We start from the raw sequence: 23,562 nt of genomic DNA, 5'->3' as shown, positions 1-23,562 counted from the left end.
GTTTTTGTAGTGTTAGTTATCACAGTCAATTCAAATATATAGCCTGATTCCTGTGAGTCCCTGTCACATCACTGTACCTTGATCATTTTGGTGGCTTGTGACAGAGATTTGATTTTGCAACAATGGTCTTACATCCCACAACTGCAGGGAAAGCTCTGAATGCACTTTATCTAATGAAGTCTCCACAGGAAGTCAACATCAAATCCACTACAGACACAGGACACTGAAGACTCCAAGCTCAGTTAGTTAAATTAATTCAACAACCTCTTCAAGGTAATGCAGTTCAGATCTGTCGCTGCTTCAGAAAGAATAATATTGAGTTTTATATGTTAACAGACACTGTTTTCACCATATATTAACTGGCAGAAGATGAGGGCATCACCACACTCTATTTCTTTTGCTGTGTGTGTATTAACTGAACCTGGGCTCAGTCTGAGGGCTCATCCTGGGTTTACATATTGGACCGGTCGACTTAAAGTACTTCCATTTGCTTCGATTGACAGGAGCAAATCAAAGATTTTACACAGCGAAATGAGAAGATGAGAGTGTATCCACATCACAAGCGATCACCCCTGTCTCCTCCCACTGTCCCAGCCACAGGCTATTTCTGGACAGGAAATAAGGCATTATTTTTGCACTGCTGATAAAGGGTCCTTTGATGTATTATCAGGAACACTGAGGAAGACTTGCAACACAAGCTCGCAACAATAGCTCGTATTTTCTTGTTCACTGCCTGTTAAAGCTGGGGTTTGTACCTAAAATGTAGATATAAACAGAGGGGATTGCTTTATTTAAGTAAAGAGCAGGAAGAAATCAGTGCAACAGACATAATGTCATTTTTCTACATGTTCTGTAATTTGACCACAATGACCACAGTTAATACAGTGCTAAGTAAAAGTACAATAAATGTAAAGAGAGAAAAACAGTACATGCCAAGTCTCAGCGTGAATTTACTCACCGAGTTTACTGGCTACAGCCATGTTAGCAGTCTACAGAAGGCTAAATCTCAGTGGACACGAACACAATTTAAAAATGCTAATGTTTATCGAGTACTTGATTTAGCCAGAACAAAAAATATTTCTTAAATTAGCATTAAGAAAAACATCAGCTGCACATAAATGGACATTTGAATCGTTTTTGGGTTTTTTTCTCAGGGTATATTGCACAATGCCAGTGCATGTATATTTACCTCTGATGAGAATATTATGTTGTTGGTCTATTTTATTTGCTTGTTTGTTATCCAAGACGTTACAAACAGATTTGCATGAATGTTTTACAACATGTGGGACATAGCCTAAGTGATTAACTTTTGATGTCAGCCAGAATCTGATCCAAGTTGTTTACAGGTTATATTTCACATCAATCCTCTACTGCTGTAGTCAGTAATATGATGTAGTAGTAATATGATTTAAAAAATATGTATATCTTTTTACATCAGTGGAAAGACTTCCTCAGTTGCAGAGCCTGCAATTATTTTTAGCTTCCTACTTATCACATGCCTATATGTCGGTTCACAGCTGATCTTTGGGATATTTGATATTTAAGTTGCTAAATTCCAGTATTTGTGTCAAAGTCTATTGAATATCAAACTGTTTATCCAATCACTGTTTGTATTTTAGTACTTATTGTTTATATCTCAACACTAATTATTAGGAGGCAATGTACAGATGTTAAAACATGGTCGGATGATTATGTGACCGACCTCTCCAGGCGTTTTTTTTGTCTGATGTTCGCACTTGAAACGTCACTGTGAGGTGGTACTCATGGAGAATCCAACCTAAAATGGGAGCTTTAGGTTTTGCACAATCAAAATATCAAATTCAATCAAATTCAATGAAATATTTTCTAATATTCTCATAAAACACCTTTTAAACCAAAATTGTCTTTCACGCAGTGTAGTGTGTGACATACATCACACAGCAGGCAAAGTTAGCTAAATGCAAGCAAAATATAATGGACCACTGAGAATTTAACCGGATATCTGTGTCCAAATTTGATGGAAGCTAAAAAAAGAGGTAAAGGAGTCAAACTTTTTGAACAGTGTAAAGCTACTGTCAGTAATGTTAATGTTAATGTCTGATTTCTTAGCTTTCAATGTTAGCCTTAACTCTATCATCAGTGCAGCTGCGCTCCTCAGTTGCCACCAAACTGGAAGAGCTGCACAGGATTGGCCTGTATCACAGCAAAGATCCTTTGGCACAGATCCTAATTGAGCACTCATGCCAGACATCACATGCCACCACAAGACTTCCTGTGTCCATATCCTAAGGAGTAAGAGACGTTTTGGTGGCACTCTCCACAATTTTAGGCAGATAGTTTCAACGGTAAGGCTGATCAGAGAATATTAATGAGTTGTAAATGCTAAAGAAAGTGTGGCAGGATATAGTTTATATAATCTGTTTATCTAAGACATAACTGTCAGTAATATACTGAAGCTTGAACATAATTAAAAGGCAGCCCATTCCTGTTCTTTAGGTTTATCACTGCAGGTGTCTGATGCCTGATGAATTGGGGTGCTCTAATATTCAATATAAGACACCATAGAATTCCCTCTAATGAACTGAAGACTTATGCAAATGTGCAGTTTGACATAAACTCTAATACATACTGACAAATTGACCAGTGATGTTGCAATACCTTTGTCATGGATTATCCATTTTAAATTACAACTACACTTTTCTCATCTGCTAAAAACGACTGAATGTAACATTAACCATTAGATTCTGAAGATACTCTGGTGTCTTTATCCAGTTTTGTCTCACATTTACCATGTAGAGAGACTCAGAAATGCTGACTCTTGCGCCTCACAGTGGTAACATCATAAAAGACATAGCAGACAGCAGTACTTTCTGCTGGTATGAGGAGAGGAATCATTTGATTTATTCTAAACCGAAATTACATACTTGGTAAAAAAAAATTAAAATACACAACTAATATATCAAAGTAAGTATTGGAAAATACTAATGCTTTTACATGAAGAAGTTTTAAGAAAAGCTAGTTTTTATATCAGAATCTTAGAAATAAAATGATTCACATTTAAACCAACACCACTCCTGTGTAGTGTGTTTTCAGACCGGCTCTTACCTGGGTTAGTTCAGACTCAGAGACAGAGCGGTGCGGCGGGGAGCGGCGATGGTACATGGGGGGGCTGATGTCCTGGTAGCTCGGGCTGTCGTCGTCCAGCAGCACGGCCCCAGCGTCCACCGACTCCTCCTCCTCCAGCTGAGACGTCATGTCCTCGGGACACATTTGATGGTCAATGCCATTCTGGCTCAAGTTGCAGTGAACAGCTGAATGGGTCAGAAAATAATAACTATGTAAGCATTGTATAGGCGGAGACATTTTCTTAAAGGATGAACAACTAAAAGGCAAATGAAAGTATTTTTTCAATATCCAGAAGTGTTGTGCTTAAAATGCAAAAAATTCGAATAACACAGGCTAAATGTCATTATGCCATCTATATGTCATTTGATAGTTGTATTAAAGTTGTACTGTACAGTTGATTAACTTAATCATGTGTGCTACATTATATTTTTGCCTTAGTCTGTTTGATTATAGAAGGAATTGATATATTATTACTGAATCTTCTCATGAAATTAAATCGTGAGCAGTGAATCACAGATTGAATGTTAAACTGTATAAAATACACCAGATGGCAGCAGATAGCTAGCCGCAGTCTGTTAGTTTACTGTGTGATACAGTACTGTGTGATACTTGCACACAGTGATTAATTCAGTAAAACACAAGCAAACATATGACTCAATGTGTTTACTGATCAAGTGACAGCAAATACAGAGCCATATAAAATCTGTAGATACATTTGGATTATTGTACAGTAGATGTGCAGCATTGTCAGGGATGTTGTTTCTGCAGGATGATAACTCCAAGCTTAAAAGAGGACTCAGAGAGCTAACTACTCCAACAGCAAAGATCTGTTGCAGGGGAGTCGTACAAAAGATCCTCACACAGCCTTTATCTCAGCATCATGGAATCAATCTGACTTTAAATGAAGGAAAGTTCACAAAAAAACCTAATTCAAGGGAGGATCCTGTGTTGGATCTACGCAGATCATCCAACTTGGCGAAGAACCAATTCTATATGGTGTCGTAAGGCACTTTGTTACAAGCAGCCGGTCACAAATACATGTAATTTGCACTTAGTTGCGTTAATGAAAAATGACAAATATAACAAAGACTGATAGAATTAAAAATGTATTTTAGCCCCAACATGATCTTTTCATGGAGCTTTTAATCAAAATGCTGGCATATCTCAGCATGGTGTGCTGATGAAACTGCACAAGTAAAATATCCACATCAGCTGAACAGTATCTGAAAGCAATGTTCTTAAGAAATAAGAAAAAAAGAAAGAAAGAAAGAAAGAAATGTCAGAAAGCTTGTCTAAGCAGGTTCAGGCTGTGCTGAAGAATGAAGGTGCTCAGACCAAATATTGACTTTCAGGCTTGTTATAAATGCATTCAGTCTTTGTTTAATATATTGTATTTTCATCTATGTTTGCACATGTTTAAATCAATGTCTGTATCTATTTTCTGTTTTTCTGGCTATATATAAAGAAAGTGTGGCATGGATAAAGACTTTTGCACTGTACTGTACACCTCTGTATGAGCAGAATACACAGATACACAGTAGAGTAAAGACTTTGTAGTGTGTTGACTTGTTTGACCTGTCTAAAGTTTGCTGTAAAAATCATAACCCCAAAAGTTTTGCTTAAAATGTACTTAAAAGCATAAGTGCCAACACAAATAGAACAAATCTAAAAAATGTCTTCCTGAACTCTCTACTGTGTACTGTAAACCAAGAATAAGAAATAAGCAGGTTTTTGTCTTCAACTAAGTGATTCCTGTTGTGTTGTGTAAAAGAATAAGTCCAAAGCCACCACTGAGGCTTGAGAGATCAATTTCTTCAACAGCTATAAATCCACAAAAACCGTCACTCAAGCTCAAGTTTCAGCCAGACGACTTGAAAAGTGAGATGTTGAAGGCAAATCCACTGAGCTGACACTCATTTCCATGTATGTATAAATGTGTTTCAGGGGAGGCAGTACACTGCAGACTGAAAACGAAGGACAAACGTTGTATATCAGCAGCAGGCTCGTATTACTTTGTAGAAACTTGTATTATACTATTTTTTCATTTCCTCCATGAAGTGGATTTATTTTTAGACTCATTCCTCACAGGAAGTGTCAGGCTAGAGCACTATTTTAGTCTCATTAGGCAGTGAGGTGGGCACAGCAGTGACAGCCTGGAGTGAGTTGTTAGGCATCATCTGTCTTCATACAACCGGCCCGCTTGTTCTAAAAACACAGCGGGCCCATTTTGTGGAAGCCAAAAATTATTTCATCACACCTGAAGGCTGCTTCGGCTTGTGCCACATCTCTGGATTAAAGGTCAAAGCAACGTTCTCCAAAATCTGTACATCCTGCTTCAACAAACAGGCCAAATAAGCGAGCGAATGAACAGGGAGACAGAAGATGCATTGTATGGTCTTAACAAAACACTAAGTGATGGCAATGAACCATATGATTGCCCACTATAAATTACTATGTAGGAAGACAAACTGGCATGGCTGAGATTATAAAAATGACAGCTAAACTGCACACTTGCCAAACACTAAAGTCGGTCTGCTTACTGGCAAAGCAGAACGTCCAGGAAAACAGCCAATTGGAGACTTTTTTCAGACCACTGCCACCAAGCAATTACAACAAGTCCGACACAATCATTGTGTATAACAAGAGCAGGAGTGTGGAATCCACTATGGGTGGTCCTGTTTAATTATACTGTGCACATCTGGAGCCCAATATGTGAGAATCATCCTTCCCACTTCTCGTGCTTGAGTCTTGTACTATTCTTAACAATGAAAATATTTCTGTGTAAATTTGAACAAAAACAGACAACTGTAGCCATTTGTTGCCAGTATATTCAGCAACTATCCAAGTGTTCATCATACATCCCTGTCACCTTCAATTTTCATAGTAAAAAACAAAGGAAATGCAAGACTTTTTATTTGATTGTACAGATTTTTCATTCTGAAGCTGCCCTGCAAAGATCATGTCACATGTAATAAATATTGTCATAAGTGGCGGCATGGGAGAGATGGAAATCAGTTGTGCTTTAGGAGGAGTGTGAGTTAAGACAGGGATCATAATCATAACAACAAAGCAGTTTATTAGAGATATAACATTTTCTCATGTAATGTGATTTCTTTCTAAAGCACCTAAAGCACCTTGTGGTTTGGCCTTGTGGTTCAACTTAGTCATAGGGTAAATAACTTGTGGAGCATCTAACTGAAACTGTAAGGTGTCTTTGCACAAGTTCTTACTGTTTTTTTTGTAGGAGGGATTATTACGTGTAATTCTTTTCCTTGGGAGCTTAATATGGACCCTGACTTTGATCATTTTAGCTTAAAACTAAATCATTATTTTAAGATCAACCAGCCATTTAGTCGTGAATGATCTGCCATTTGTGTGATGTTATTACTTTGTTTGATGTGTCCTGTATTGTCTGGTCTTGACAGATGTTATATTTCTATGTAACTATTGTGCATTTGTATTTCAATTCGATCGGATTTGTATGTACTTTATATTACTGAAAGGCCCTTGTGGGGACAGATGTCATATATTAGCTACAGTGTGTAGTGTTTGCCAATGCTAAACATTTGTAAAAATAAACCTTTGCACAACCCTGAAGGAAAAGTGTCTCATGTCCAGATTTTTGTAAATTCAGTTTCATTATGTAGGTTGTGGCCATACCGCTGTATCCTGATGTACTAGTGCCTCCAACCTAAGGCAAGGCAAGGCAATTTTATTTATATAGCACCATTAATACACAAGGCAATTCAATGTGCATTACAAGAGAAATACATTAAAGGAACAATAGATCATTAAAAACAAAAGCTAAAAGAAAGAAAAAAAGTGCAGAAAATGCATTTAAAAAGCAAACAACCTAAAAGACCTTTATATCATGGTGGAAACAACCACAGTCTGAAAGAAACTGAGTTCCATGAAAATGGAGGTTAAATACTGAAATGTGTTTTTCTGTTTGTTGAAAGACTCTGCAAATGATGCCAAACTTTATGAAACATGCTGGAGAGGTGAATTGTGAATAAAACTATCAAGCCCATTGATTTGTGGAGTGGATCCAGTTCACTTTCTTTAAATTGTAAAAAGGACATTGGCCCCGGCAGGGAATATGCTCCCAGAGCCCACCTTGTTATATATACTGTCACAGAGCTCCCCTGGACAAATTTCTGTTTGATGACTAACTCTGGACACACAACAATTTATGTTTCTGAATATATTGCAAGTCAACGGTCTCAAGGCCCGAAAATAGAGTACAGTGTTCTGCAGCAGAGGGGCTGAAAAGGTTTGAGGCTCTACTTTTTTTTTTGCAAAGAAAAGTAAAAGTCTCTAATAATCCACAAAAAGCCACAATAGAAGTCATGAAATTGCTTTCAGTGGTTGTAGTACATTCTCATTATTTTCTCCCCTTCTCATCCAATTAAGTATTGATCAATAATAATGATCAATTATTATCATTATTAAGAATTATGACATGACCTGAATTATCTAAAAAGCGGTCCAGTAGTAACAGCAGTAAAATCCTGCTCCTGTACTGATGCATTATAACAAAAATCTAGAGTTGGATATGATATTGCATCAGTCAAAGGGGACCATTTCCTACATTTGGATTAATTTACATGGTCTTTTTTAACAGATCCCTTCATTGTTTTTATTGCAGTACTTCAGTTTATCTAAATATTTATTTGTGCTGAACTTGAATAAACTATATGAATATTCCTTTCAACATGGTCCAGCAATTTCCTTACATTTGCATTTTTTGGGAGAAATTAACATTTAGGATAACTAATGACATTTAGTATTTGGTATAATAAATAAATATTCGTGACACCTATGAAGTTTGTTGAAGGTATGAGATAGTCTGATAAAAGTAATAGATTTATAGAGCCAGTATGTAAATGAAGCCCAGTTGTACTTCACATAAGACACCTAAATGAACAAGACTGCCTTCCATCCAAAAACAACCTCCTGAGTCATTTGATCATGCAAACAATTTTCTTCAAAGTATGTGACCTCTAGTGGTCATGAGAGCAACTGCATATTCAGTATATCAATAGTATCATTGATGCCAAAATGGTGACGGTGGTATAGATAAAGCAAAATTTGATTTCAAACTCTAAACGTTTTCATAACCCAACCAGAAAATGTCTAAAGGTCCAGTAATTTTCGGACCACCACAGTTATTTTATTTTTTGTCATGTGCCATGTAAATGTGATTATTGACAAACAACACTCATATATGCATGAATGGACCATAACTTTCTATCACTGACAAATAATAAAAACATATATGCTGTTTTTAGCCCTGATTAAAAAGCAGAGAATTAGGATGGCCTGTTTAGACTATTGATAGAATATCCGTGAGAAGGCCATGTTTTAAACAAACCCAACTTGAGATGCGGTGCACGAAGCATTGCTCCCTCTCACTGCTTCTTTATTCCTCTCTTCCCCCTCTACTCTTCCCTCTGACTCAATGTGCAACGTCTCTAGTTGAGAAATGAATTATACATCCTCTGCTAAGAGCATCTGAACAATAGTACAAGCAGACTAAAGGGATAGGTGGATGACAAGATGATGCAAGGGGTTTGGCAGAGGGAAGAACGCTTTAAAGAGAGGAAGGACAGTGGCAATGTTCTTCATTCTTTCAGGGGGAAAAGGATGGGCACATAGGGGGCTAGGAGATAGAGAAATGTTTTTCTTTTTTTTTTTAACGGCAACAGTTACTAAAAATAGCGCCATTACATTCTTCTCTCTGTCCTCCCTGACATGCGCCGTGAAAGAATCGTGAGGGAAGAGACAGATGAGGGCGGATGTCTGCCTCCATTCTCCCATGGCTTTCTTTTTCATAAATGAGATTTAGAGAAAAAGGAATGACTGAAGTTAGGAAATTATCCCTTTTTAAAAAAGACTTCCATCACTGCATAGCTGAATGGCTTCTTATGATCTACATGATGATTAAGATTAAGAAATAATTACCGTAGGTTGACAAAAAAAAAATAACTGGAGAATTTCCAGCTGATAAAACCACATGCATACAAGCATATGTAAGCATATAAAAATATCATAACTAATTGTTTATACTGTATCATTAAACGAGATCTCCGCACCAAAAGAGTGTTTCCAAAAAGCTGCACCGGTTTTGATATTTTGGACATTTAGAATAAGAACACCTTGAAGAAATATCTTAAGGTTAATGGTTTGGTTTTGAAAGGTTATGTAACAGAGCTGCACTAAATAGTCCAAACTGCTGAAATGAAAAGAAAAATAAAAGTATTAAAAGTAGTGCATGCATATTAAGTCATCCTCCTGTGCTGCTGTATGAAGCCTTTTATCAGGATCAGGTGATGCCAGATACTTTCTGATATAACTTATTTAGCTAAATCAAGTCCATGGAAGTATTCAGTCAGTGTCACATGATTTCAGTTTACACACACCTGATGTGAAAGGCCCCAGAATCTGCAACACCACCGTAACAGCACGGTTCACAGAACATGATTCTAAGCACTATTTGCATATTAAAATCAGATTTTGGAAATTAATATTCCAGATTTTAGGCATGTCTGCTTTTGACTGACGTTCATCGATTGTGAACACTTAAGAAACGTTTCATGTGAAGTTCTTGAACATGTCCCAGACTCAGACTCAGACTAGCATGCTAGATTCTGCATCTAGCATGCTAGATATTTGACATAAGAAATGTGACAAATTTATGAAGCATATCCTGACAGACTTGCAGAGAAAAATGAAGAGAATTGCTGCTAAAAGGAGATCCACGCTGTACTAAGTTTGGATGGGGAATACTTACTGTATGCACATGGAAGTTTTCTGTTTTGGGGTAATAATTCTTCTTTGTTTCACATTCAAAAATATTTTGTGGCCTCAAAGAGGTCAGGCTGTTGCTATTTGTTAGCTTTAGTCAGACCAGAAGCTTTCTGCTCTCTGACAAAAGTCTTGTATCAGTAAAACCACTGATATGCTGCCACTTCACGACTCCTTTGAAGCACTTAAGGGTTTAGAGTCCTGTGTGAGGAAGCGTCACTAAAATAACTTTCCATCCAGATTTGAATGATGTCATGATAAATGTTATCATAAACTTTCTTCATCTGTATGATTTTATCAGCAAACTGACATTTTCAGGTGTGTCAGTCTGAGAGAGTAGATGGCTCAGACACAGTAAAGGGTTACAGTGTTTGCTGTGCTGGAAAAAATCCTGCAAATGTCTAAATAGTTGGCTCTTCTCTCTCCGCCTGGTGATTATCAGTGCTCAAGATACTCAACGCTTGGAATCTAAATTGTAGATAATGGCACTGTTTCACAGCACGAGCTGGTTCAAAGAAAAAACAGTAGTGGGTCCATAATCAAAAGTGAAGTTTGCTCTGTGTGGCTACCCAGACTCATAGTGATCTCTTTCTTGTTGGCTGCCTCCCAGAGTGGAGCAGAATTAATTGTTCCTGAGTAAAATAAACTGTTTTGACCCAGAAACAAAGTCTAGAGAAGGAGGCCAGGGTAAGCCAGATGACTGTGGAGATTAACCAAGTTATGAGGCCTTTTGTTCGTTGCCTGCTTCAGCAAAAGGTGAAGTCAATCACAATCTGCTGATAGGCATGAACACAGGACTGGAAGGATGTGGGTGTAATCATTCCAAACCAACAGAGCCAACAGAGGCTCTTGGGAATTTGAAGAGGTGGTCTGGCACAGATCCACACAGAATGACATTTCAGTCATCCGCGCAGCTGTTACTTTTTTTATATGTTTAAAAGTGGCTTAAAGCTGAATCAGAAATCCCTCTCTGTCACATAGCCGGATAAAAAATTTGACTCTTAAAAAAAAATCAAGCACTCTGAGGATGAATGTGTGGACAGGCACATGTTTTTAACAGAGCTGACCAGTTTCCTCCATCTGTTATCCCTCCCCAGCTCTCCCACGCATCCATTGCTTGCACATGCACACAGACACACACATACATTCACAGATCTGCATGCGTCCACAGTGACGTGACCTGACTTATTCATAACCGTAGAAGTACATACACAAAGATGCAGTGCTAATTCTCACAGAGTCTGCTCTGAGAGTGAGCAAACCACGAAAATCTACATGGGGAATCAAATGAGCTCATGCACTGCTGTCAAAATTAGAAAAACTTGTGAGTGTGTATGGTAAGTGCATCTGCTCAGCTGTCTACCCTGAGGACTTTAGAAAGAGCATCTCCATCACAGGGTGACAGAAGACGCACAGCCTTGTTACATGATTACTTAAATACTAATTAGAATACTTTTGAGGAATAGAAAGAGACAAGGGAGAGAAGCACATGGTCTTCAGTCTGGAATGTTTTGGACAGGAGCCTCTAGGAAGAGCTTGCTGCACAGTGAGATAAAATACCAGAGACAGAATTGACAAGCATATAAATGATCTCAAAAGTCCTCCACTGTGGTGAGGCAAAATGGGTTTTTTTCTACCATGTAAAAAAGGGGAATGAGGATATTTTAAACATGTTGCTGGAATCTAAAGTTTATTCAGAGTATTAGTAAGTGTCTTGCCTAAAAGCATTCCTGCATTCAGTGATAGTACATGGTTTTGTGAGCTAACTAGGTATTCCACTTTAAAAAAAAAAACGCTAAAATAAAGCCACCTGTCAAGTCAGATTCAGCTTGGTTTTATACATCATAATCATAACTAACACAGCATGGCATTGTGTAATCTTTAATGTACTCACTTTAGTGCATTAACCAAGGGCCAAATCACGTGATTTGAATGTGCAAATCCAGATGATTCTATAGGATGTACATTTAAGAATGGAACTACGGATCCTGCATGAGCCATGAACACAAAACAGTAGTTAATGTTTGTTCATTTCCAGCTGCAAAGTGCATCCACACAAAAACCCTGCACACATCTTTTCCGACACACAAACTGGTATGTACAGAGAATAAATGAGAGGTGCAAATGTGTTCACATCTCACATTCTTTGGACTATGCATACATACATTTTCAGAACATTTGAAGTCTGATATGATGTACTGGACACATTAAGATGACATTAAGGTGTTTTTGTGCGAGCTGATGTGTGTTTCCTCTAGTTTTTATCCAGCTATATTCCATTTGTCTCTGCAGGGTTCTTTAATCTAAATTTACAGAGCTGATCACTTTTGTTACTTTTTTAATTAAACAGATTTTGTTTTGGTCATGATTCAAGAACTGAGACAACCGAATAAAACTGATTTTACTGTGTCTAATTCACTGATGAGTGTCTTTTTGTGATTCTTCTTTATGGCTACTTTCATTTTCATGTCTATAAGGTTGTGGTGTAAACTGCTGTTGTGAATTTGCCCTTTTGTTCCCTAATATGCATATGTAGAATGTGTCCTCATTAAAGATTGGCTAAATCAGGTAATTACTCAGATGGATGAAACTGCACACAAATCCGGAAAGCCCCAAACCTTCAGGCCATGTGGAAACCATGAATTGGCCTTGATGCAAAGAAAGCCTAAACTCGAATATCACTGTAGTGATGAAGTCATGAAAAGTCATGAAAAAGAAACTCATGAAAACCAACAAAACGATGAAAAAATGCATCAATTGTTTGGCATATTATTAACTTACATATGCAAAAAACCTTTGGCTTCACTGCCGTTCATTTTTCACATACACTCATTCGGTTAGTGTCTCTTCTTAAATTGGCTGTTGAGACATGAGGACTGATAGCATGACTAACTATCAAAGTGAAGTCAAGTACTTAGTTAGCCAGCCAGCTAGGCTATCAGTGGGGCTTAATTCACCCTGACATCCTATCAAAAGTTAACTGAGCTCAAACTTCAGTCACTGCCCTCGACAACCTCAGGGTCTGATCAGCTACGATTGGTTGGTACTGTGTCAAGCAGGCACAGATGTGCTCAGCTTTGAACCTTTCTGAAGTGCAGAGAGTAGGCAAGGATAAGAAGATGCATATAAAGCCGGAGGAGATGAAAAGAAAAAAGTTGGATGGAACCAGAAAGTGAGAGCAAGAAAGACAGATAAAATGAGTCAGTGAGACAAGGCTGGAAAAAAAGAGTGAAATGACCCACTTTAAAAGCAAAAACACACAGGAGCCAAATATATAACCGTTGTTCAGTTGGCTTGCTGTGAAGCATGTATTCTTGGCTTAAAGCTGTTAGCGTTCTCTGCTTCAAAGGCACACAGAGAAAGGGTGACAAAAATAGACTATTAATTTAGAGATGAGTAAAATCTATTAATATTTGATAAGAAACACAAACTTCCTGCGTTTAGCTCACACAACAGGAACCATTGCAGACTAAAAGAAAAGTTGAACCTTTTGCCTTTTACTGTAACAAAGTTTGCTGCAACTTTAGTAACTAGATTGCACCAAATGACTAATACATTAGTGGTCACTAAGTAGTCACTTTTTCCTAAATCTGTTCACGACTGGTAGTAACAGCAAAGGTTTAGACAAAAATCGGCATAATGAAAAGTGGCAGGCCTGCTTTATTCTTTCTATGAATGACTGTTCAGACAAGGAGAATATGTGCAATACTTGGTGTCTAAAAAAGGAACAAAAAACGACATGCACGATTGCTGCATTCTGGGATTGTATCACACAAGACGATTGTGATTTGTTTAAAGTAATCATTGAAACCAGAGATCATAATGGGTGCAGACAGATCTTTCTCTAGCCCTGACACAACACTCTGCAGAATTTGGTGAGGCATTGCAAGACTACATTAATTTAAGCTGTGGTTGGTTGACCAAAATAGTCATGCATAGAATGTAAAACCTACATAATGTGGTCTTTTAAACGTTCCAATTGAGGTCCAGGACAGCCATGAATTGCAACATAAGGGGTAAAGCAGATACACGGATCAGCCACAACATTTAAGCCACCTTTCTAATATTATGTCATGTTTCCTCGAGCTGGCAAAAGAGCTCTAAATCTTTTTTTTCATGTTTATCCCCTTTCATTTGTCCTTTGCCACCTATTTGCTAGGTTTAATCTCTGTAACTATTTGTTATAAATAATGTATCCGTCTCTTTGCCTCAGCTCCCCACCAGATAATTTATTATGCAACCCAGTCTTCATGGTTCCTGCAGACCCAATTTGTTAGGATCCTTTACCTTCCTTTAAGACTTTAACTGCTTTTGCTTTTTTGTAGTGTCTGCCTTTGCTGTTGGTCTGTCTGTTGCAGAGCAGAGATGCCGTATGAGCCATTGTAAAGGCCCATGAAGACTGCAATATTAACACTGATGAGAGGCTTTAGAAAGGAAGGTGTTGCACTTCCAGTGGAGTCCAAAAACGGTCACACAGACACTGTCACTTGACCATTGCAACCTATATTGTAATTGAGGGGTGTATCTTGCCAATCTTAAAATGTTGCCAATGGAATGCATGTAAGGTACTATCAAGTGCAGGTCATACTCCAGTTTTAACTGCTGCAGCATCCCTGCATTTAGGAAACGCAACCTTGACCAAAATGAGTCAGATTTTAGCCAGCAGAATTATTATAGTTTTGCCATTTTCTCATTACTACATTAGAACTTCTGGATGGATCCAGCTGATAGCTTCAACCTGTGCAGGATGCAGACTCCAGGAACACAGAAAACTTGAATTTTACCTCACCTGTCAAAACAATTAGTATTATGTATAGTATTATGCAGATATTAAATACATCACGAGAAATAAAAACCTAAAACATGTCTAATATTACACATCTGAGCAGAAGAGTTATAGTCTTGCAGCTAACAGAAAAATTAAACATCCTCCAACATTTGCTGTACTGCTGTTATTCAGTTGCCTGATTAAATTAGCAATCTTATAATTAGCTCTGTTGCCACCCCACTAAAACACTTCAACAGTAGGAATTGCAATTAACGGTTCAAATTATTTTTAGGCTGCCATCCAGCTGCTTCCAGATCATTTGCATTGCAGCATCCTTTAGGTTGAGGACAACACTAAGTGTTTAACATTGGATGTTTCAACTTAGTAAACGAGAAAGACTATAGAAATCTTTCAACTTGAACAGACTTGTTTCACAACTACTCACCCTCAAAAACTGCATATTTATATTCAATGATGGATCCAAAGTTCTGATGCAAATCCAGCTGAAGTGATATCAAATGAATCTACTTTGTAGCACTGCCAGAAATATCAGATAATGGCTGTCTTCACCTGACACTGACACCCTCCATCTGTGCACACTGTTTAATCAGTGAAACACAAACTGTTTCAGATCTGCTGCTCCAATCAGTCAGCAGAATGGAGCGCAATAGGTTTCGTGGTCATCAGGGAATGGAGCTGACACACTGCCAAGTTTCTGCACTTGACACAACAGGGTGCCAAATATTCACAAAAAGCACAAAAGTCATCATTTGAAAAGGGAGAGGGATGTGCACAAAGTTCTGAAAGTGCTTTGCAAGGGTGAAACGGCAACAAATGACTGGTACACTCAGCAAAATTTGTCTCCTCCCACGGGTTTAATTTCCCTGATGCTTGGATACCTCCCGAAGGTCAATAAAGTTACAGTATATAGTATTGTTTCGTGCTATGCAGTGACACGGACAAGGACTCATGCGGTCAGCCATGTTAGTGCTGCATTGAAGTACACTAAAAAAGTCCTACACAGAGGTCAGAGGCTCCAGTTCACATCAAAAACAAAATGTTATCACCATCTTGTCTGGGAGATTTATAGTCATTTAGGGTATGATATATCTAAATGCTAAATTAAGGTAACTTCAGCTACAACCAAACAAGCCTTTCAGATCCGAGGTGGAGGATCTTTACAAAAGTCAAGCCCTTCATTTAGCACAAGTTATCTTACTTAGATGCCTTCCTTCATGTGCATACTTATCAGATCTAAATGTGGAAAGCACACATTTCCCTCTTTCATAACTGTAATTCTCCCACATTATGTGCAAAAAAAGTGTCAGGAGCAAAAAATGGCATATCATGCAGATACAGGTGACATTTAACGGGCCGAGTTAAAAGTTTTAATTCAGGTGTGACATGAATAGGGTAATAATCACATTTCATCTTCATTTTATTGAATTAATCTCCCCCATTGTGCTGCGGTCACACAACTCATTATCTCTGTAAAACCAGGAGACTGTTGTCTTGCTCTGAAATCACAGAGGTGTGATTGCTAGGTACATCATTATCGTTCTTATCTGTATAATAAAATGTAAAGAGTTGCTGTGAGAAATGTTTACGCTCAAGGTCATAGAAGTTCCGCCTCACTTTCATTCTTGATTATTCTACAAACTGATTTTAACCAATACCACCTTTTGGTGCGAGCAGCAACTCGCTACCATACCTCTAATGAGTGTTTTGACATGATTACTTTATTGCTGTACTGTACAGCATGATAATATCCCTTAGAACTAGGGTTTGCACATAAACAAAGTATTCAGACAATACCCAGTTGTCCTTCTGGATTTCTTCCACACAAGCTGACAGTCACTGACACAGTAAAGCTAGCTGAGCCAGCCAAAGCACTCAGGCCAGAGACAGATCCTATATTATAATGTGTGAACCACTAATTTGTGTTCAACAGATTCATCCAGGTGATTGCACACTCATCAGCCCTCCAGACAATGTCAGTTTCTGCAAGTCTGTTAATGAGTCTCATTTGTGAAGAGTAACATGGCTAAAGGATTAATGTATTGCCTAGCAGTACTTCTGTTTTCTATTTTGGTTTTCTGCTTAGCTCTCATTCTGAATTTCAAGCAGCAGCAGTTCAGTGCAGTGCATCAAAGATGGCTGTAGGTCCACCCAGACAAGGATGATTACACAACACTGCTCTTCTATGATATTTGCTTCATCATTTGTCATCCTAATCCCGTGAAAAGAGGTTATTTTGTTGTAGCAGTTTCTGATTAACTTGAGATAGATGTAATCCTATTTCGTCGACTCAAATAAACATGTTCATTCTATTAATTCTATTCCAGGGCTAGATCCCAAGAATAAATAGATTTGAACTGAGTTATCTGAATGGATGCACAGGCTGGCAGAGCAGGGCAGGACATTTCAAGGAGGCTTGATGTACAGAGGCAAGTGAGACAAAGTGAAATTAACAACTTCAGCCACAGGGGTAAACACTGCTTTGACTGGACATGGTGTCCAGTCCCTGACTCTTTTCTATGCGTATCTGTGTGACAAAAAATATGTGCAGGCATCTCCATACAATAAGCATACCTTAAAAGGCTGTTTTCACCATGAAAAAAAACTCCCACCTACACAGAGTAAAGATTATCTTAAGTAACACAGCATCAAAACTATTGTGCTATGTTACTACAATTAAATTGCTCCAGGAGCCACTAAGCAGGCAAAAGATGAGCTGGGGAGTTCGGCATAAAGATGGTGGAAAATTATAACAGTTGTATTAATTTGTTCCTCTGCCTCTGCTCGTGTAAAATAAGCAATCAAAGTAATCAGTCAAGAAATGACATCTGCTTGAATGACAGAACTGACATTCTTCCTGCACATTCTGTAAATGCTGAAATGTCTTGTGATCACCACCATGCCTTCTCATCTATTCTTAGCTGAGCAGATAGACCATTAAAACATGGTCGATATGTTTTGTTGCCTCTACTTTTGAATAAACTTGTTAACCTAGGTGGGGATATCATTAGCATTCTCAATCTATTGTGCTGAGAAGGGCTCAAGCTTGTATCCGCCATAATAACAATGCTGCACCTGTAACATTTCATCCTCTGCCTGTCCTTTGTAATTTAATTAGATTTATGCAAACTGGTGTAGAATTCCTCATTTAAACACTTAAATGCAACAATATCGTAAACTTAAAGAACCAAAAAGAATAAAAATAAAAACACAGAAATCTTAATACAAGTAATTAATTGGGTTATTTCCATTGTTGTCTACTGGTAAAATGTTTTACCTTTTCACTTCTAGGATCTCCCCTTAAAGTGTGATTCATGGTAGCATGTGGAGTAAAAGATAATAAAAAAAATGCAAATGCTTCTGACAGAGTCTTCAAAACAGGCCGGGAGTGTGATAGCAGCTGCACTGGATAACCTTCATTAACTTAAGATTAACATAAGATTTAAACTCATTTTCACTTCAACACTTAGTCCACAATGACTTCTGCCTTGTTTATGCACGACAAAGCTAAAGGACCAACAGCAGCACACAAACAAAAGCACAAGTAACCTACACCTTTTTAACATTACTGTTATTGCAGTAAAAAGCAACAGACAATCACATAGAACAGATAATCAGGTATGAACACCAACACAGAACAAATTCAGAGTCAAGAAACACCTATACTTCATCACACCTCTGTGATGGCCAGAGTGTTCCCTGTCACAACAAAACTTTTGATTTCTTTCTTGGTTAGATAACAAACTGGACATACATACAAAATCCTCGCCTTTATCAGTCTGGCTGAAAAAAAAAAGAATAGAAATCACTAGGTCATGACTTTGTCTATGTAAGTCATTTGGAGGAGACAATACACAATGTCTCCATCTGTGCCGGAGGCCCGAGGCAGAATGATCTAACACTATGTCACCATCTGTACAGAATAAGAACAAGTAAGAACATTTTTATAGTCATGTGAAAAAGAAAGTTCACACTCTTTCAACTCTAAGGTCTCACATATCAGAACATATTAGAAAATAATTTGCTCCACACCAAATTAGGTAACTTTTATGCACTGCTCTCTTAAGCACCGCATTTCAATCAGGTTGAGGTCTGGACTTTGACGGGACCATTGCAACACCTTGATTTTTTTTCTTTGTTCAGACATTCTGTTGTAGATTTGCTGCTGTGTTTGGGATCATTGTCCTGTTGCATGACCCAATTTCAGCCAAGCCTAAGCTGTCGGACAGATGGCTTCACATTTGACTCAGAATACTTCAATGACTGCAAGGTGTCCACGTCCTCATCATCAGCCCTCTACCACTGTGCTTGACAGCTGGTATGAAGTGTTTATGGTGATATGCTGTGTTGGGTTTTCTTAGTTGAATACATAATTATATTTTATAATGTGTCATGTGTTGATGTTTATCTGAGATTGTACTTTCTGAATTTTGAGAATTTCCAGAGGATAGATTTTATTTCACCTGAATGTACATACACATTAAAGTATCAATGGAATTGACCAATCAATACACCTTCAATAGCTCAAATTTATCTGACACAAGAAGGGTATCAGGTACACTCTCCAGTGTGTGATGTGAAAATCCCCAGTATGTGTCAGCTAAGCTCACATTTCTTTCAATGGAAGGCTGTCAAACAAAATACAAAGAATACTAATTAACAAAAAAGATTTCTTCACAAAAATACAATTCTCCATACAAAGCTTATTTTGAAGAGCAGATATTCTAAGAAACTGGTAAGGCCCACCCCTAGAGTATAAATCAAACTAACTGCTAGCCTGAATATCACCAGAAAAGAGCAGTGCACACGTTTTTGCATTCATACTTTGCCTCTTACTTAGCCTGAATCTGCTGAACACAGCAAAGTGAAACTGAATACCAAAGTAAAGCTCAGATGGGGGCTGCACTTTATAGAACTTATTGTCCTCTCATGTGTTATAAATGATTTAATACATGACCTATATTCTCTGTCTTAAAGGGGTTGTTGGTGGAGCACAGAAACAGAAAATAGTGACACTGCAGGGTTCTTGTGATTTATCTCAAGTATAATCTTAAACTTAAAGTGATGGTGTTGCACAGCTTTGTCCCAAACAGGATTTTTTATCAAACTGTTGAAAATTTAAAAATGGAGATCACTGGTCATTCTAGTTAGTATGTTTATATGCAGAGTTCAGTTGAGCTTAGGTTATAGCTCAACCAGGCCATTTAACTGGATGACTGTGCTTGTCGCAGTATATTGGTAAACAAGCATGGGGGAAGAATCCATTTTTTGACCAAAGAATGCCAAATTTGTACCGTGTCAAGCTGCAAATTTGACCGCTTTAGAGCTCTATGCATTTCCTATGTTATTTATTTTCTTCTTAAACACAAATGAGATGCAATCTATACCTTTTATGTCTTTAAAAGCCTTTTCTTCTTTCGTGTATCAGCTCCTTCTGTTACTTCCAGTTAAAAGCCCAGGTTAGGAACTGTGGCAAATGTGCCAATTTAAGTCCATCTGAGCATACATATACAGGAGTAAACCAACTTTCAACCACATTGTCTGGGTGTGTTACTTCAAGAAATCCACTCAAACTAACAGATTACATTAATCTGATATGTCTAGATAGTCGGGGTTTCATAGAAAACCTAAAGGAACCGATCCAGTCACCATGCAAGTTGGGGCAAAACTTTCAGGACATGCAATCTGAAACAAGATTTATCTGACTAGAATAAAACCAACCACTCATATTACTTGCATGCACTGCTTCCAGCTAAGTGTGAAATTGTCTAATGTTTTGTTATTCTCTCTGTTTGTCCTGTCTTTTTTTACATGAGTGCATGTGTGTGTCTTTACTGACTGTGTGTCTAAACTGCTGGGCTATGCTCAGTTTCTGTTTTACCTCATCACACATAAAGAATCACAACTCTAGAGTCGCTCTGAATAGTTGAGAGGAAAGGAGAGAGATGAGGTGAAGATTATTTGCAGCACTGATGACATTATTTACAAACTGAATCCCGGGTTTTCCTCTTTTCCTGAAAAAAAACTGCTGTGGTGTTGACCATTATTAATTTATCATACATTGTTATTACCCTGCAGAGCAGCAGAGCAGGCTTTCTTGCACCAGAGAGAAAAAGGGAAAAGCTCCAGGCAAGCAGTAGGGGGTGAAGCAGGACTAATGATCATATCCATAGATCCCCAAATATTAAATGATGCAAATGTGGAAAAAAATATTTCAAAGGCTAACATAGCTTGATTATTTATATCACAAAGAAAAAAGTTGAGATAATAGATTTTTTTATTTTGCTATTGTTCACTTTCACTCCCTGAGAAATGCCTTTAGGCTGCTATGATTTATGATTCAAATTGAAATTAGTCAATCTTAACCTGTAGATTAATGTGTGTACTACTCTATCTATATTTGGATATTCTGTTGAACTGTGGAAAATGTGCAGAGTCAGGAAAACTCTGAATCTAGCGATCTCTTACATTAGGCTCAGTGGATTAGTGTCCCCCTGCCGTCCTCTCATTCCTCATTTTAAGTATTTATAATGTAGAAAATGGACATTATCACATGGGAACACTTACAATGACAGAGGACATTATGGGCTGAAGAATTTAAACTTAAGCTGTATAGTTAACAGAGTAAGACAAACATCTTTTAATTGTGGTAAGTGGTTTGATTGTGTTTACTAGGCATTGTTTTGCTCTTTGGACCAGGATAGGATTGATTGTGGAGCTGATGACAACTGGTCACCCTTACCAAAAAAACACCAAGAAGTGCTTTTTGTCATTTCATGGTTTTCCGTCCGTTTGTCCATTATTACCCATTAAGTACTGTAGCCCTGTGATTAGTAAGCTAGAGCTTAGGATGGGAATCTATTGTTATCCATTTGGATTTTAGATAAAATGTTTGCAATGTAATACTAGATTATCTCACGTCTTCTAGGCTTTAAACAGTTCCATTGCAAATTCTGATCATGACGTGTGTTGAGATGCAGATTTCTTTTCTAATTGTGCCAGAAGTATCTGTTATTGCAGCTTCAGTGAATAGGGACATGACTCATATATCATCTCTCTCAGTGACACAAGTCAGTTAAACCCCGATTTCACTCGATATTTGCATAAATGCACAAAAAAGAATTGTAAATTTCACCTTTTGTGTTCAACAAGCTTCTCAATTTCCATCCTCATGCTCAAGTGGGAGTTGTACCATTTCTGATAGAGGTGACATGAATGCAATTATGAAAGCATGAGATTGGAATGATAAAATGAAATGATAAATTCAAAATGTTATTGTTGTGAGAGATTGCTTCAGAGGAGAAAAGAATTTAAACTACTGACCCGGGTGGATATAAGTTGATGAAGAAATGGATGAAAATGTACAACAGATTTATATTCAGCTCTGGAAGAAAGTGTGCATCTGCAGGCAGCCTCAGCTCCCACCTTCTCTCTTTTACAGCTTGAAAGATGAATCTCAGGAGATAAATGAATGAAACGGTTCAAGGGAAAATGCTGGAAGGTTGGCAGTGTTAGAGCTGCCTCATCGTATATCACTTAAGACATATTTCAAGTGAAAACAAACATCAGTATCTTTGCACCAACAGGCATCAGTGTTTTGCACCTATGGGTCAGCTGTTGGCACAATAAAAAGAAGCTACAATATCAGAGCAAGTACTTATACAAGACATTTGTTGATCACAAATAGAACAATTGATGATGATGCTGCACCAGAGGCTTTCAAGTGGCCTTCAGTAGAGCAATCTTATTCCTTGAACTTAATTCACCATGAGATAGACGGCTTACAGGAGAACAACTGCTGTGATCAAAAGCTCAAAACGTCATTCGCCCACAAAAGCTCCATTTACAGCAGTAGAAATAAAATTTTGGGGTTCTAAACATGGAGAAATAATAAGCAACTGAGTCTGTGTAATCTGCATTATCACCACAAATCCACACAAAAACTAAAATAATAAAATGCACAATGGACACTTGTTCAGGTGACACTGCACAACACGTGGACATTGTACACAAGGCTGTCAGAGATGAATAACCTGATCTTGGGGACTGAAACACCACAATGGCATACCAGTCATGCCTGCATACTGCAAACACACTGAAAACAGAGAGGATGTATCTAAAGGCCTTTGTATCACTTGCATGCGCCACCCCAACCCACCTCTCCCCCGACCAACATACCTCTCATTGGATTCTGGATCCACAAGATCCCTCCGATAAGGTGAGGAGACTGGCCGAGCATCCCGATGCACTGACTGTGTCACTATCACTTTTCTAACCTCAAGTGAGCCCCTTTACAAAACAGTTTGTTGACAATCACGAGGAGAAGCGGGTGACTTCCTCGGTCCACATGTGATAACACCTGCTGCCAGATGAGGAGCCTCTACCCGACTGGTCTGGAGGAGCAGACTGAGCGCACAGACGGCTCTCTGTTGCATCACAACATAGAACTGCACCGTGAATATGCTGTCCTATCACGCAATGACCTATCAATTCCGCGCGTCTTCGGTATCCTCCACAGAGCACACAGTGTCAGGTACACCGGAGGTGATTATGCAAAAGGTCCCGCAAACCTGTTAACCAGGAGGCTCAAATCGCAGAGCGACTTCCAGGCGAACACTGTAACAATGTAAATACAGACAGAGGCTGCGCGCTCACACGAGGATTTATGGTGTGTGAACATGTCCAAGAGCGTTGAATACCATGCACTTCTACCGCGAAATCATTTGAGAAGATGACAGGACTGTGAACGTAATGCAAAGAGAAGCGGTTGCAACATCACCCAATCACAGCTGACCCGACCGTGTCTGTGTTTAACCCCGCAAACCTATCATCAACTATGTTCTGTTGTCTGTAGAATATTAGAA

At 38.3% G+C, this 23,562-nt stretch overlaps 1 protein-coding gene across 2 annotated transcripts in view; it reads right to left on the bottom strand.

Annotated features, from left to right (window-relative positions):
* Positions 1 to 23,562, bottom strand: part of samd12 (sterile alpha motif domain containing 12) — a 102,878-nt gene that overhangs the window by 79,120 nt on the left and 196 nt on the right. Inside the window, exons 1-2 of one of the 2 annotated variants that reach the window (XM_072370161.1) lie at positions 22,877 to 23,278; positions 3,085 to 3,290 (exon numbers count right to left, since the gene is read on the bottom strand). In XM_072370161.1, coding sequence (XP_072226262.1) covers positions 3,085 to 3,290; positions 22,877 to 22,937 — 267 coding nt within the window. In that variant the 5' untranslated portion in view covers positions 22,938 to 23,278. Of the gene's footprint in view, positions 1 to 3,084; positions 3,291 to 22,876; positions 23,279 to 23,562 lie in introns of those variants that run through there. The other variant, XM_072370162.1, reaches the window with a different exon arrangement.

The sequence above is a fragment of the Leuresthes tenuis genome, unplaced genomic scaffold (assembly GCF_036924035.1).
Source record: "Leuresthes tenuis unplaced genomic scaffold, fLeuTen1.0.hap1 SCAF_18, whole genome shotgun sequence".
Classification (NCBI taxonomy): domain Eukaryota; kingdom Metazoa; phylum Chordata; class Actinopteri; order Atheriniformes; family Atherinopsidae; genus Leuresthes; species Leuresthes tenuis.
This window is presented reverse-complemented; position numbering and strand designations above follow the sequence as displayed.